Raw genomic sequence first — 14,476 nt, 5'->3', positions numbered from 1 at the left:
CAACCTGCTTTATGCAGATGACATAGCCTTGTTTGCTGGAAGTGAAGAGGACTTGAATTACTTACTGATGAAGATCAAAGACCACAGCCTTCAGTATGGATTGCACCTCAACATAAAGAAAACAAAAATCCTCACAACTATACCAATAAGCAACATCATGATAAATGGAGAAAAGATTGAAGTTGTCAAGGATTTCATTTTACTTGGATCTACAATCAATACCCATGGAAGCAGCAGTCAAGAAGTCAAATCATGTATTGTATTGGGCAAATCTGATGCAAAAGATCTCTTGAATGTATTGAAAAGCAAAGATGTCACTTTGAAGACTAAGGTTTGCCTGATCCAAGCCATGGTGTTTTCAATTGCACATGAAAGCGGGACAATGAATAAGGAAGACTGAAGAAGGATTGATGCCTTTGAATTGTGGTGTTGGCAAAGAATATGGACTGCCAAAAGAAGGAATAAATCTGTCTTGGAAGAAGTACAACCAGAATGCTCCTTAGAAGCAAGGATGGCAAGACTATGTGTCACATACTTTGGACATGTTATCAGGAGGGATCAGTCCCCAGAGAAGGACATCACATTTGGTAAAGTAGAGGGTCAGCGAAAAAGAGGAAGACCCTCAATGAGATGGATTGACACAGTGGCTGCAACAACGGGCTCAAGCATAACAACGATTGTGAGGATGTTGTATGACTGTCACTATGAGTCAGAACTGACTCAACAGTACCTAACAGCAACAACAACAACACTGTTTAGCCAGTATCTGAGATGTAACAAAAACTCTGTAAATTTCTTCTCCCTTTGTTGGTTTGAATTTTAACATTAGCTTAGGCAAAAACAAAAAAAGAAATGAAAGAAAATAAGGTTAGGCAGAAGGCCTGTTTAAAAAAAAAAATTACAAAGTGTATTTCTAAAACAAAGGTTTTCACTGGCCAATTTTTTTAGAAATAGATGACCAGATCCTTCTTCTGAATCTTTGTCTGGAAGCTCTGCTGAATCCTGTTCACCATGGGTGACCCTGCTAGTATTTGAAATACTGGTGGCATAGCTTCCAGCATCACAGCAACATCCAAGCCACCACAATACGACAAAATGACAAGTGGTGGTGGTCCTTTGAGCCAGATTTCAGTACAGCTGAAAGAACTGAAGAAATTCAAGAGGACATGAAACAAGGGATGTCATATGATGTCATATGGATTTGGACTGAAAGCAGAGAATACCAGAAAGATGTTTACCTGTGTTTTATTGACTGTGCAAAGACATTTAACTGTGTGGATCAGAACAAATTACAGATATATTGTGAAGAACAGGAATTCCAGAACACTTAATTGTGCTCATGTAGAACCTGTACATAGATCAAGAGAACCGAATAAGGGAATACTATGTGGTTTAAAATCAGGAAAGGTGTGTGTCAGGGTTGTATCGTTTCACCATACCTATTCAGTCTGTATGCTGAGCAAATAATTCAAGAAGTTGGACTATATAAAGAAGAATACGGCATCAGGATTGGTGGAAGACTCACCAATAATCTGAGATATGCAGATGACACAACCTTGTTTTACTGAAAGCAAAGAGGACTTGAAGCACTTACTGAAAAAGATCAAAGACTACAGCCTTCAGTATGGACCGAATTTCAGCATAAAGAAAACAAAAATCCTCACAACTGGACCAATAAGCAACATCATGATAAATGGAGAAAAGATTGAAGTTGTCAAGGATTTCATTTTGCTTGGATATACAATCAATGCCCATGGAAGCAGCAGTCAAGGCATCAAACAAGTGTCGTATTGGGCAAATCTGCTGCAAAAGACCTACTGAAAGTGTTAAAAAGCAAAGATGTCACTTTGAGGATTAAGGTGTGCCTGACACAAGTCGTAGTATTTTCAACTGCCTCGTATGGTTGCAAAAGCTGGCCAAAGAATAAGGAAGACCAAAGAAGAATTGATGCGTGTTGGCAAAGAATACTGAGTATACCATGGACTGCCATAAGAACGAGCAAATCTGTCCTGGAAGGAGTATAGCCAGCATGTTCCTTAGAAACACAGATGGCAAGACTTCATCTCACGTACTTTGGACTTGTCATCAGAAGGGACTACTCCCTGGAGAAGGACATCATGCTTGGTAAAATAGCGGGTCAGCAAAAAAGAGGAAGACCCTCAACGAGATGGATTGACACAGTGGCTGCAACAATGGGCTCAAACATAGCAATGATTGTGAGGATGGTACAGGACTGGGCAGTATTTCGTTCTGTTGTACACAGGGTTGCTATAAGTTGGAACAGGCTTGATGGCACCTAACAACGACATTTCTAAAAAAAAAGATAAAATGATTTTTTTTTTAATTCTCTACCACTTTTGATTGTTTTCATTATTTTTCTCCTTTTATAAGATATCCTAATGTCTAATAGATATTATTCAGCTCCAGTTCTTCCAGGAATACAGAGACTGGGTTCATCAGAAAGATGAACAGCAAATAGTCTATAAAAATTCTAGCTAACCAGTAACTAGAGGTTGCTCTGACTGGGATCACAACAGAGAGTCCAGGACAGAGTGGAAGAAAAAAGTAGAATAAAAAATCAAATTCATAAAAAAAGACCACTTACTGCTCTGACAGAGACTGGAGGAACCCCAAGAGTATGGTCCTAAGTCACCCTTCTGACCTGGAACTGAAGCCATTCCCAGAGACCATCTTCTAGCCAAACAGTAGACAAACACCCGATAGGAACGTGCTCCTTAGAACAATCAATTATATGAGACGAAAAGGGCAATATTTGCCCAAAAGCAAAGACGAGAAGGCAGGAAGGGGTAGAAAGGACGAAAGGAAACGGGGAGACCAGGGCAGAAATGGGGAGAGTGCTGACACATAATGGGGAGTGAAGCCAAGGCCACAAGACACTTTATGTGCAAATTATCAAATGGGAAACTAATAAGCCTTGGAAACTTTTGCCTACTGTCCTATAAAAACAGTAAAAAGTGTGATAAAGAATCTGTATCCAGGGCATATTAAGAACTTTTACAACTCATTAAGACCAACAACCAAATTTTTTAGAAATGGGGGGAAGATCTGAACAGATACTTCACCAAAAAAGAAACACAAATGGCTCATACGCACATAAAAAGATGCTCAACATCGTTAGCCACCAAGGAAATGCAAACTGAAACCACACTGAGATATCACTACAAGTGCTACTTGGAGGCACTCAAGGGTCCAACCCAATGACCCCCGAGCTGACAAGTGAATAAGATGTATAATATTGAAAAGATGACAATACTATGTGCTGGCAGTATGTGGAGTAACTGGAAATCTCATAAATTGCTGGTGGGAAGGTAAAATGTAATCATGGGGAAAACCGCTGAGCAAATACCTACCCGCAGACCCAGAGATCCCACTCCTAGGAGTTCACCCAAGACAAATGGAAACAAACACCCAGATCTGTTCACGAACCTTCTAAGCAGCTTTACTCACAACCGCCAACAGCTGGAACAGACCAAATGTCCAGATGGATAAACTGTGAGGCAACCACAGATGTCCAGTTAAGCCAGTCGCCACCTTGGTGACCTCACTGTGTCAGAGCAGAACCGTGCTCCGCAGGGTTCTCAATGGCTGATTTTTCGGAAGTAGATCGCCAAACCTTTCTTCAGAGTGCGACTGGGTGGGGATGAACCTCCAATGTTCCCGTTAGCAGCTGGGCAGCATTTACTGTTTGTACCACTCAGGGACTCCCCTGCTTTTATGGGCTCAGTAAAAGCACTTGAATAAAAATCTTCAGAGGGGAATAGCAAAAAAAAAAAAAAACTAAAGAATTTATACAGTCTCAGCTTCCTTTCTGCCAGGATACAAGCTGGATTTCTGTATCGAGTACTCCTTTCCAAAGTGCATACCAGTAAAATTAAGCGACTCTGACCAAGATATCGATAGACCCTCCCTCCAGAAAGTTTATTTTGCTTTTGTTTGTTCCAAAGATCTTTGATAAAATGGGTGATAATGTTAATATCCTTTGTCTGTTTTCAAAAAAGCTAGCATTAATAAAGGCTGTTTGCCGTTCATCTTTCCGACAAAAAAATAAAAAGCCTGATTGTTTCTATTTGGCTTGGGCACTCAGTGTCCTTCCACACCGTAGCACCTGTGGAGTCGTGAGCAAAACTAGAAAGGTAACTGATTTATTATTTCCATAAATGCACTGTGTATTTCCTTTACTCAGTGTCACAGCAAAAATTATTTGTGCTAAGGTCATCAGAATGCCTAAAAAAGCACATTTCGTGTCATTCCAAACATATACGTAACTATGGTGGTAGACTATCATGGTACATAATAATAGATAGGAATTATGTCAGTAAAATCTTGAGGTCTAAAATTTACTATGATAAATATTTTTCATTAAAGTGAAATATCTTGGCAGAGTCGCTTTCCTACGCAGACTGTTGACACCAGGCGGCCAGCTGTGCCGACGCAGATGCTGAGATTTGGGTCTCTATTATTAATGATTAATCATCTCGTGGAGAGCTCAGATTAGTTTTGAAAACAATCCCTTGCCACAAAAGCACTTTGAATAACGAGCGTTTGCGAAGGCAAGGAATATTCAACGTGCTTTCCCAGTTAACGGTCACGGAAGCCACAGCTACCTTTGAAACGTCAATACCTCTATCTTTTTATTTTGAGACATGGAATTTTGCATCCTAAGCGGGAGTATTTGTTGAAATTCTTACCAAATGTTATTTCCTGTAAACGGGACAGCGAGCGGTGTGTGCACCTGAGTTAACAGCCCTGTTCACGTAGATGAGGGAACGAGGAGCTGGAACAGAGCAGCGACTTCCGGGAACCTACCGTGCAGCGTGCACTTCCTCCCGAAGTCCCACATTTCATGTGAGGTCGGCTTGAGTTCCTAATCCAGTTCTGGAGGATTCCAAGACTGCACTGCCTTCAGGGCATGTGTGGCAACGTTGGCTAATATTTATCCAGTTCCTGCCGTATTCCAGGCAAGACGTTAAACGCTCCACCTGCGTTGTCACAGTCAGTCTTCATAAACACCATTTAAGGCATTGCTGTCATCCTCATTTTAGGGCTGAGAATGCTCAAGCACAGCGTGGGTAAGGAAATTATCCCAAACCACAAGTCCAGGGAGAGGAGGGGCCTGGATTTCAATCCAGATTTCCTAATGTTCCAACGGAAGGCATTGTTGGCTCAGTGGTAGAGTTCTCACCTTCCATGCTGAAGATCAGGGTTTGATTCCCGGCCAATGGGCCTCATACACAGTCACCACCCCTCTGTCAGTGGAGGCTTGCCTCTTGCTGTGCTGTTGAACAGTTCTCAGCAGCGCTTCCGGACTACAAGGGAATAGAAAAAAAGGCCTGGCGATCTACTTCCAAAAATCAACCAACGAAAATTCTGTAGATCACAATGGCCCAATTGGCAGCATTTGTTCCATTGTGTGTGGGGTTACCATGAGTCAGGGACTGACTTGACAGCGGCTAACAACAACATTTTCAAAAAACTTCACCATTAACTACTGCTAAGAACTATGTCCTTACTATTAACTACTATTACAATTAAGTAAGAGGTGGGTTTTTAGTCTTGTTCGGTTACTATTTATGTTGATCTTAGGCAAGCTACTTAAACTCTCCAAGCCTCATGTACCTCATCTATAAAATGGAGATAATAATTGTGCTTAGCTCATACAACTGTTATGCGTTAATATTTGTGAAATTGCAAATGTAAAATTTGTAGAATAGAACCTGGCACATGTTAAATGCTTTGTTTAGAAGCTAATAATTAAGTAGTTGTGTTTTCTGAAGAATGATAAAGTGTTATCAAGTATTACATACACACACACATAAATTTTCTATAATTTTCAAATTGATCATATTCCTAAAATTAAACTGTAAACTAAAGTCACTACTTATCACTGAGGGGAAACGTATGTAAAAAATGCTAAAGCATAATCAAGTCCTCTAAATTCTCTTTATAGATGTGAAAAAAGCCAAATATCTCCATTGATTTATTCAACAAACATTCTTAGGCCAGGTAACGGACTAAGCCCCAGGGGCAGTAGGGGTCCAGGGGAAGAATTCTCACCTTCCAAGTGGGAGACCCAGGTTCTATTTCCAGTAATGCACATCACACACAGCTGCCACCTGTCTGTCGGGGGAAGTTTTTATGTTGCTGTGACGCTGAACAGATTTCAGAGGAGCTTCCAGACTAAGAAGGACTAGAAAGAAAGGTCTGGCAGTCTACTTCTGAAAATCAGCCAGGGAACACCCTATGGATCACAACAATCTGCTCTGCACCCAATCATGGGGACGGTGCAGGACCGGCAGCGTTTGGTTCCACCGTGTGTGCAGCTCCACGAGTCGAGGGCCAACTTGGTGGCAGCTAACGACAGCATGATGGGCCCTGGGGACACAAGAGTGAATCAAGCACTTCTCTAGAGCAGCACGTAATCTACAGATGACTATACTCTGACCTAGCACATAAGAGAGTGTTGGAAAGTAGTGGGCTCCATTACCAGATCTTTCTAACAAGTGTTCATTGATCGCTAGTAAGTGCCCAGCACTATGCTAGACTGGAAGTGTCCACGTAAATAAGACAAGACCCCTGCTCATAAAAGCATCCAATGGGGAGACATCATCTTAAGCAGATAATGTTGCTACAACGTGTAAGCTCCATAAGGGAGCTTGCTAGGGGAGCACAGAAGAGAGGCACGTAGCCCCATCCTGGGAGCTGGCGGGACAGGGGAAATTTTGACACCTCCACAAACTCATTTTTAAAAAGTCAAGAAGCACAGAAGTTAAGCTACGTGAAAATATGGAGAAAGCAGAGATGCATGGACATAGGAAATGATGTGGCCCAGTGGGGGACTGCCAGTAGCCAGGCCACTTAGCTAGAGTCTGTCATAAGGTGGTGGGGAGGGGGGCTTGGGCTAGAGAAGGAAGCAGGGTTAAGAGGGTAAAAGGGTACAGAATCAACGGATGGGACCAGTTGCTACTACACAGTCACACTGGTATATGTGTCAGCAGTGAGCAGTTCTTTCCACATAAACCGAAATAAAAAGAGTCGTGTTCCTGACTGTCGAGATCCACACAAAAACAGGAACGAGGAAAATTACAAATCCTTAGGAACAATAATTTGATCTTGACCAAAAAACAAAAGGGTCTCTTTCTTTGGATGCCAGTGGATTGCCTACTTCCCTCTCTTTGCCCAGCAGAATAAAGGGATGGGCTCTGAGGTCTAGACTGACATGTAGGCTGAAAACCTGCCTAATCCCTAGCTCAAAATGATCTATCAGCAACCTGCAAGTATTTTATACCGGATTTAAGAACTCAGCCAAGTGGGGGGTAAAGTGCACTCTTTGGGGGTGATGCTCCATAACGTTGGCCATTGGGGAATTTCAGCAAGGAATTCAGGCACTAGAGAATTGCGTTTGTTTTCCTTGACTTCTACCGCAGACACAGGATGACTTGTAAGCCCTCTGCCTCCAGGTGGGCAACTGGACTCCTAATCCAGCCGACGGCCACCCCCTTGTGCCTGCATACCTAACTAGCACCGTGTCCTCTGCCTGCAGCCGGGCTTGCTCCTCTGAAGGAGAAAATACGGAATGACTGGATGCCAGTGGAATAGGCACAGCTTTCTGGGCCAGAAGTTGGCAGGGAAGGCCATGACTGCCAACCAACTTGCTGTGATGTCAGAGGCCAGCACAACCAGAAAACACCAGAGACAGCCAGCCAACAGAAGACTTCATTCACAACAGCAGAAAGCACAGAGCCCTGTGTGCCTAAGCTGTTCCTTCCGCCCTTATGCCTTACTTCAAACGGGGACAACCGCAGGAAGAGTTAATGTTTTAAAGGTTCCCCCCTCCCTCCCCCTCCCCACCCCCCCCGCCCCGTTCTCCCTCCGGGTAACAAGTGTTAGGAGTGCGGGAGCCACTCCGCCCAGGAGTCCAGCCGCGGTTCCGTGGGTTATCCGAGTTCCTTTTCAAGGCTGTCAGGGGATGTTTCAGAAACAACTCGGAACAGGGTATTTTTCCTAAATGTAAACAAGTAACTTTGTGTTTGGGAGAAAGCAGAACCCACTGAGGAATGAAGAATCCTTTCTGTGCCCCTTTCTATCTTTCGCGGAAATGAACCTCACTCAAATGAAAATTAAAAGTTTGGCGAAGAAACGCTCTTCTTTCTTTTTCTTTAAATAGGGGCATCGTGGTTCATTCCAGCCATTTAGAGCCCTCTGTGATTTTTTGTGTGATTCATAATTCAACTGCAAATTAATAACACACAGCCGTTCTTGGAGATGAAGTTCGGATTACAATCCTCTTGTTTTGGAATATAAGACTCTTTTCTCCTTCATTTGTGACAGTCAGATTTAAATGATGTCACTTCAAGGACATTTTCATTTCTCCCACAACGTATTACACGAAACACTGCCTGTGAAACCGGCTCATTAGCCTGCAAAATTATACTGTACTGAATGGCTTTCATTCAAAGTAGAAATAGGATTTTTGTAGGCAATTTCTGTATTTTATGAAGATAAAGCAGTGTTTGATTGCTTCTTCCCAGCTGTTTTGCTTAGTCGTTATAAAGTGTGTGTGTGTGCGCGCGCGCGCGCGCCCGCGCGCACCAGGGGATTAGGTGGGGCGGGTTTATAACGATGTGCTAAAAAAGAAACAAAACCTTAGGCCAGAAAACTAAGGCAGAACTTCCCGGAACGACTGCTCCTGCAGCTCCTCTGAGCTGCAATGATTTGTCCTCTGGATGGCTGGAGGAAAGCTCTGAAAAAAGGGAGGGCGCTAGAAAAAGAGGTAAAGTGGGAGGGAAGGAAAAGGCCGCTGCTGCGCTGGCGGCCGTGGCCACCGCCAGCTGGAAGACTGAGGCGCTGAGAGCTGCTGGAAGGAGCAGCTCCTCGGCGCTGGGAGAGGGAGGGTGCGCCGCCGAGCGCGCGGAGGAGGGAGGCGGAGGCCACCGAGGGGTCAGCGGGGCCGCAGCGCCGGGCTGGGGGCCTCCAGGCGGCGCTGGTGGCAGCGCCCGGCCGCCGGCGCCTCCTACCGTCCGCGCCCGGGGTGGATCCGCGCCTGGAGCCGCCGAGCGCGGGGAGGGAACCTCGCTCCCGGCTCGGCTGACGGACTGACTTGGAGATGGATCGGATTACACCATTTGCCGTGCCTCGGTTTGTTTTGCTGTGTCCCGCTGCTCCCGCCGCTGCTGCTGCTGCTGCAAGGGCTAGTGGTGGCCAGTTTCAGGATTGTAAGGAGGACGCCAGAACCTGAGGAGACAGACGGATATATTAAAAAAAAATTTTCTTTTTTCCTTGAGCGCGACAAGCCTTTATTTTATTGTTTTTAACCAGCCTCTCCCCATGAGGTAAGACAGTCTTAAAATCTGCTTATGTGGGCCTCGGGTAGGGGTCGGACCCGGATCCGAGGAGCCTGAATCGCAGCCCGAGTGTGCGCGCGCGTGTCAGTGTGAGTGTGTCTAGTGTCACTGGAGAGGTGATTCCTTTTCCAAGCAGCCCTCTCCGCCTGCCGTGCAGGGGACACGCAGAGGACTGGCGAGGTTTGGCGGACCGGTCCAAACTGGCAGAGCTGGAGCTTGGGGGAGGGGCAACTTGGACTTGGAGACCCTCCACCGCTGTGCACCCTCCTCCAAAAAAAAAAAAAAGGAGGGAGGGGGCAAGCAAAAGTTTCTGGCAGGCAGCGCCAGCCTGGGGCTCCCCGCGCATTGTCAGGGAGAGCAGGAGCTCCTTTGGTGCCGGGCACGGCGTCTCCAGCCGAGGGGCGAGAGCGCAGCCAAGGCTAGCTGCGGCCTCGACCGCCCCCTTCCGCCTGCTGGCCCCGAGCGGACACTGGGCAGCCGGGGTCGAGCGGCTCCGGGTCGGGCTGGGAGCTGGGGGGCGAGTGCTCGCTGCGCGGGGGAAAAGGGAGGCTGCGCAACCACACGGATCGGAGCAGCCCCCCGACCCCGAGCGCGGACGCCGGCTACCTGCCAGTGCGCCTCGGGGTTAGACCGCCCGGGGCCGCCCCTTCTGGGAAGGGGCGCGGGTTCGGTGACTTGGCCACCCCAGCCCCGGTCTGCAGCCCCCGCTCCTGCCCGGAGCGCAGCCCCTTCCCAGCCGGGCTCTCCCCCTGCTGGCCGAGCGCGCCGCAGGCGGCAGCGAGGCCGGAGCCCACCAGGCCCACCCCCCCTCCCACCCCGCGCCCCGGCTTCTTCGCGCGGCCCCTCTCCCCCACAACTTTCAGTGCTTTGTTCTCCCCCTGGAAATGATTTACGGAAGCGTCTTGGACCGGGTCTTCCCCAGGCGGCCAAAGCCCTGCGCTGAGACGTGTTATGTTCTCATCTACCCATCAATTATGGATAGGAACAAATAAGAAAGAGTCAGTTTTGCATAAGCCCCTTTTCCGGCGGCGTGAGGCGTCCTACAGCCGGGAGGGAGCCGCCTCTGGCGTCGGCCGCCGCAGACAGGGGCTAGTGAGGAGGAAGGTAGGGAAACTTTTATTTCCCGTCTTGACAGCCATGGTGTTGGTTTCTGGGCTGCAGAAACGGATCCAGCAGCCCGCCTTGGGTAATTTGGAAGGGCTCAAAGCTTCCTCTATCCTGTGGAACTCTTGGATTGAATCGAAAGGTCATAAAGGACTTGGAGGTGTAGACAAGATCTGGGCTTGAAAGATTTCTGCCAAACCCACTCTCGGGACCAAGCTGTCAGGTGATTGTTTAAATCCTGAACGTGTAGAAAATGGAATGTCAGGGAGCTGGGGGGAACTGAAGTACCGGTGTTCTTTAGAGCGTTTTAGGAGCTGAGGGCGCGCCCTGCTCTCAGGTGACCGGCCCCTCGCCGCTCTCAGCTGGGTGATCTCACTTAAGGGATAGCAGATCGTTATTATAGATATATAGTCTTTGCAAACAGTAATCGGACCTATGTCCACCACTCCGGCGGCACCTTTCCCCTAAAAATAACGAGAGTGTTTCCGGTTACTTGAGAAAAAAAAAAAATGTCGAGGGCAAGAGCTGGCTACTAAGATTTTTAAGCCTGCAGTAAAAATTGCGGGAGCTTTTTAAGGATTGCCTTTCCGTTGACTTGGTATTTGGGCCAATAAAGTGAATTCTTTTGTTTATTTCGAGGCTGAAGTCCTAGGGAAAGGTCAAACATATTTCTGTACTGGTTTGGTCTCTGTACCTCAGAAGAGAAGAGATACTTGTTAGACGAATTTTTTTTCAAGGTTTCTTCCTCGTGGAATTGAGAAACCTGGACAGCTCAGAAGGAGGATTTTTACTGTCTTTTTTGGTGTTCAAAGACAGTAAGTTTTAATGCTGCTTTATTCATGCTTAAAAAAAGTTACACTTTTAAGTATCTAACTCAGGAAATGAAGTTGTGTGTAGTTACGTTGAATGTAGTGAGTGACAGGCATATTCTGTCAGGCTGGCAGGTATTACGTAAACACTTACCCTGGCTTAGATAAATAGAATTGCCAGATAAGCGCTGAGATTTGGGTCTACATTACCATTAGTGTACACATGTGAAGGTAAACAAAGTCTCAGTCAGCCATAGCTGAGTTTTGTTTCTTTATAGTTATGGGGCTTTGTGCTTTCATTTAGGTCGCTAGAATGTGCTCTCAGAAAGACAGTCAAATAGATTTCCAAAATGTGTTGTACAGCAGATGACTTTCTTCCATCGGCGTATTTACCACTACTATTTCTTACCAGATCCTACGGAACATTGTTGTTACCTGTTCTCGTTTCTGCTAGGGATGCTACGTAGGTAACCCTTTCAGGAAACATTTCTGTGATGCCTGCCAGGAATACTGTGACTCCCCTGTCAGCAGACAGCTGGTTAACTTGGGTTTGATTTAGGTTTGTGGGCATTCTGCCCTCTTTTTTTTTTTTTTTTGGTGCCCTCTAATAGCACCATCTGGTCATGTCTCCCCTGGTTTGTTGGCTTTGTGAGATGGCTGTGATGGAAACCTGCTAGTCCTTAGACTGAGGGCAACTTAGACATCCACTGGCCCTCAGCTCACTCGCTGGCTGCCAGGAAGGATCTGTCCAGCTCTGTGATCTGAGTAAGTGGCCCTGCATCATATGTGGCTTGCAGGGCGTACAGACAAGGAAATTGGAATCAGAGCTCTGAATCGCAAAGGTGCCTGTAACCCTCAAGGACTTAGTGAAACTGGAGAAGTTCTCCACTCCTTGCTGCTCCATCATAATGAACCTCAGTAATTAGCTTCGTCATTGTTCTTGCATGTGAATCTCACTAAGATACAAAGAGTGAAAAACGCATCTGAAATAGCATCATTTTTCACCCTTCTGATGCATTTTACACAGTTAAGAGCCTGGCTGCCTGCCTAACCATTATTGGTGTAACCAGAGGAGGTGAACTCCTTCCTTAGCATATTGCAGGATAAAATATTACCTTTTATTTCAGTTAAGATACTTTAAGCCTGCACATTCAAGATTCATTTCTTTACAGGGAAGCCAGAGGGAATTGGGGGATGCCAAGCAGTCAGTATTTATCGAGTACCTGTTGTTGGCAATCGCTGTGCTAGCCGGTGTTCCAACACCAGGTGAGCCAGATAGGTTTTTTTTTTTTTTTTATGTCCAACTTGATCAAGAATAAAGAGAAATAGATAATAGCAAAATGGGTGATTTAGCAAGAAATGTAATTATGCGCCTATCTTTTCAAGCATATTATTTTATCCTAGGTATTATAAAGCAAGATTAGCCCTACCAATTAGCCTTTACCGCTACGATTCAGTATACAGATAGTGGACTTCACATACTGAAACTGCCGTTAGAGTGGGAGAGCTCACTCCTGTGGCTCCTGTGAATGGGAACTCACAGATAAAATCCACCAAAGCCGGGACTTAGGTAGCTACGTATTTTATGAATAGCTGCCAAATTTTAGTTGGGAAAAAAAGAGTGTTTTGATGTAGTCTCAGGACACATGGAGAGAATAAAAATCACATGACTGTACTGAGCGTACCATAATGCTTTTCAGTTGATGTGGCTGTCCTTGGGCAGAGTTTTTCTCCTCACACCCTGACCATGGCGGCAGTACAGCCGATAACTGACGCTGCTTCCATTCCTCCCAACAGGAAAGTTAAAACGCTCTTACTTTGAAAAGCGACCATTTATGTAACCAAGGGCGATGAAATCAGTGGTCCACACAGATACCACAGGAGGTGTACTTATTTCTCAAACTTTTCTTTTCTATTAGGCTTTTGTTAACTCACTCAGATTAGCATTTTAACAACCCTGAAGTGAACTTCTGCCATTGTCTCCACTTGGACTCACTGTATAGATCATCCATCACCCTGTCCTGGCTACAGCGGGCTGCTGGCTCCATCACCATTTGGAGCTACACAGAAGCCATCCGACTGTGAACAGCACAGCTGGCTACAGCAATTTTTTCTTCCACACCACTGGCAGCATTGTCTGGCTGTGGTAACTAAAGTTAACACCCAGAACGGGAAGTTTGCATTGTTTGGCAACCTGTGCCTGGCTCCTTAGCTAGTCCTGGGGGCACCTGCAAAAAAGGCTCTATCCACTTGTGGTGGGTGGTGTATCCTACTTAAGAAGAGGCTTGCCCCAGCCTTACAGACTCACAGGAAAGCTTGATGATTAAACCGTCAGAATTACGGAGTTGTTGTTGTCATTGTGTGCCATCAAGTTGATTCTGAACGATGATTAAACAACTACCAGAATTATTGTCATTGGGTGCCGTCAAGCTGATTCTGACTCACGATGACCCCCTGTGACAAAGTAGAACTAAACATAGGGTTTTCCTGGCTGTAATCTTTATGGAAGAAGATTGCCAGGCCTTTCTCCCACAGAGCCACTGAGTGGGTTTGAACCCCCAACCTTTTAGTTAGCAGCCATGCACTTAACTGTTGCACTACCAGGGCTCCTATTACAGAGTTAGAAAGAGCCATTCAGACACAACTCAGTCAGACCTTCAGAATTCAGTCTATTTGAAAAGGGGAAGAAATGAATGAAGTAGACTTTAGCCTTTGATCCAAATGGCTGAAAACAGAAAGACCTTGTCTAGTTCTTCGATGAACTACACGTGTTGTTGCTTCATCCTTTTTTTGCACAAATCATGTGATGCACCTACATCTCATATTACCTCGTGCTTTCTACCATGTTTGTTTTTCTTTTTTCTCAATAAGATATCTGTTACAGTAGTCGTTGCTTGTTAGACAACAATGTCATGAATTAGGTGGGTACATTTGTAAGATTATGTCACCAAGCTTTTTTTTTTTTTTTTTAACTTTTATAATTAAGAATTCTGCTTTTAGAAATGGACATGCAAAGGGGTTAATGGCCTTATGGTTTGGTGGAAATTAGCTAGTCTTCTTTCTTCTCTCCGTAACACATATTAATTGTTATGGATTGACTTGTGTTCCCCCCAAAATGTGTGATTCCCAGTATTGTGTGGTTGTCCTCCATTTTGTGATCTGACGTAATTATCCTAATTATCCTATGCGCTGTAAATCCTA

At 45.5% G+C, this 14,476-nt stretch overlaps 1 protein-coding gene across 11 annotated transcripts in view; it reads left to right on the top strand.

The window, feature by feature from the left end:
* SEMA6D (semaphorin 6D) overlaps positions 1-14,476 on the top strand; it is a 770,868-nt gene that overhangs the window by 692,319 nt on the left and 64,073 nt on the right. For 4 of the 11 annotated variants that reach the window (XM_049899678.1, XM_049899688.1, XM_049899677.1 and 1 more), the window contains exon 1: positions 8,673-8,791. The exons of 2 other annotated variants lie outside the window; for them this stretch is intronic. In XM_049899678.1, the coding sequence (XP_049755635.1) occupies positions 8,729-8,791 (63 nt within the window). In that variant the 5' untranslated portion in view covers positions 8,673-8,728. Of the gene's footprint in view, positions 1-8,672; positions 8,792-8,979; positions 9,351-10,182; positions 10,467-14,476 lie in introns of those variants that run through there. 5 more of the 11 variants (XM_049899680.1, XM_049899687.1, XM_049899689.1 and 2 more) reach the window with 4 other exon arrangements.

The sequence above is a fragment of the Elephas maximus genome, chromosome 10, assembly GCF_024166365.1.
Source record: "Elephas maximus indicus isolate mEleMax1 chromosome 10, mEleMax1 primary haplotype, whole genome shotgun sequence".
Lineage (NCBI taxonomy): Eukaryota > Metazoa > Chordata > Mammalia > Proboscidea > Elephantidae > Elephas > Elephas maximus.
The sequence above is the reverse complement of the archived record's forward strand: the minus strand, read 5'-3'. Positions and strand labels throughout refer to the sequence as shown.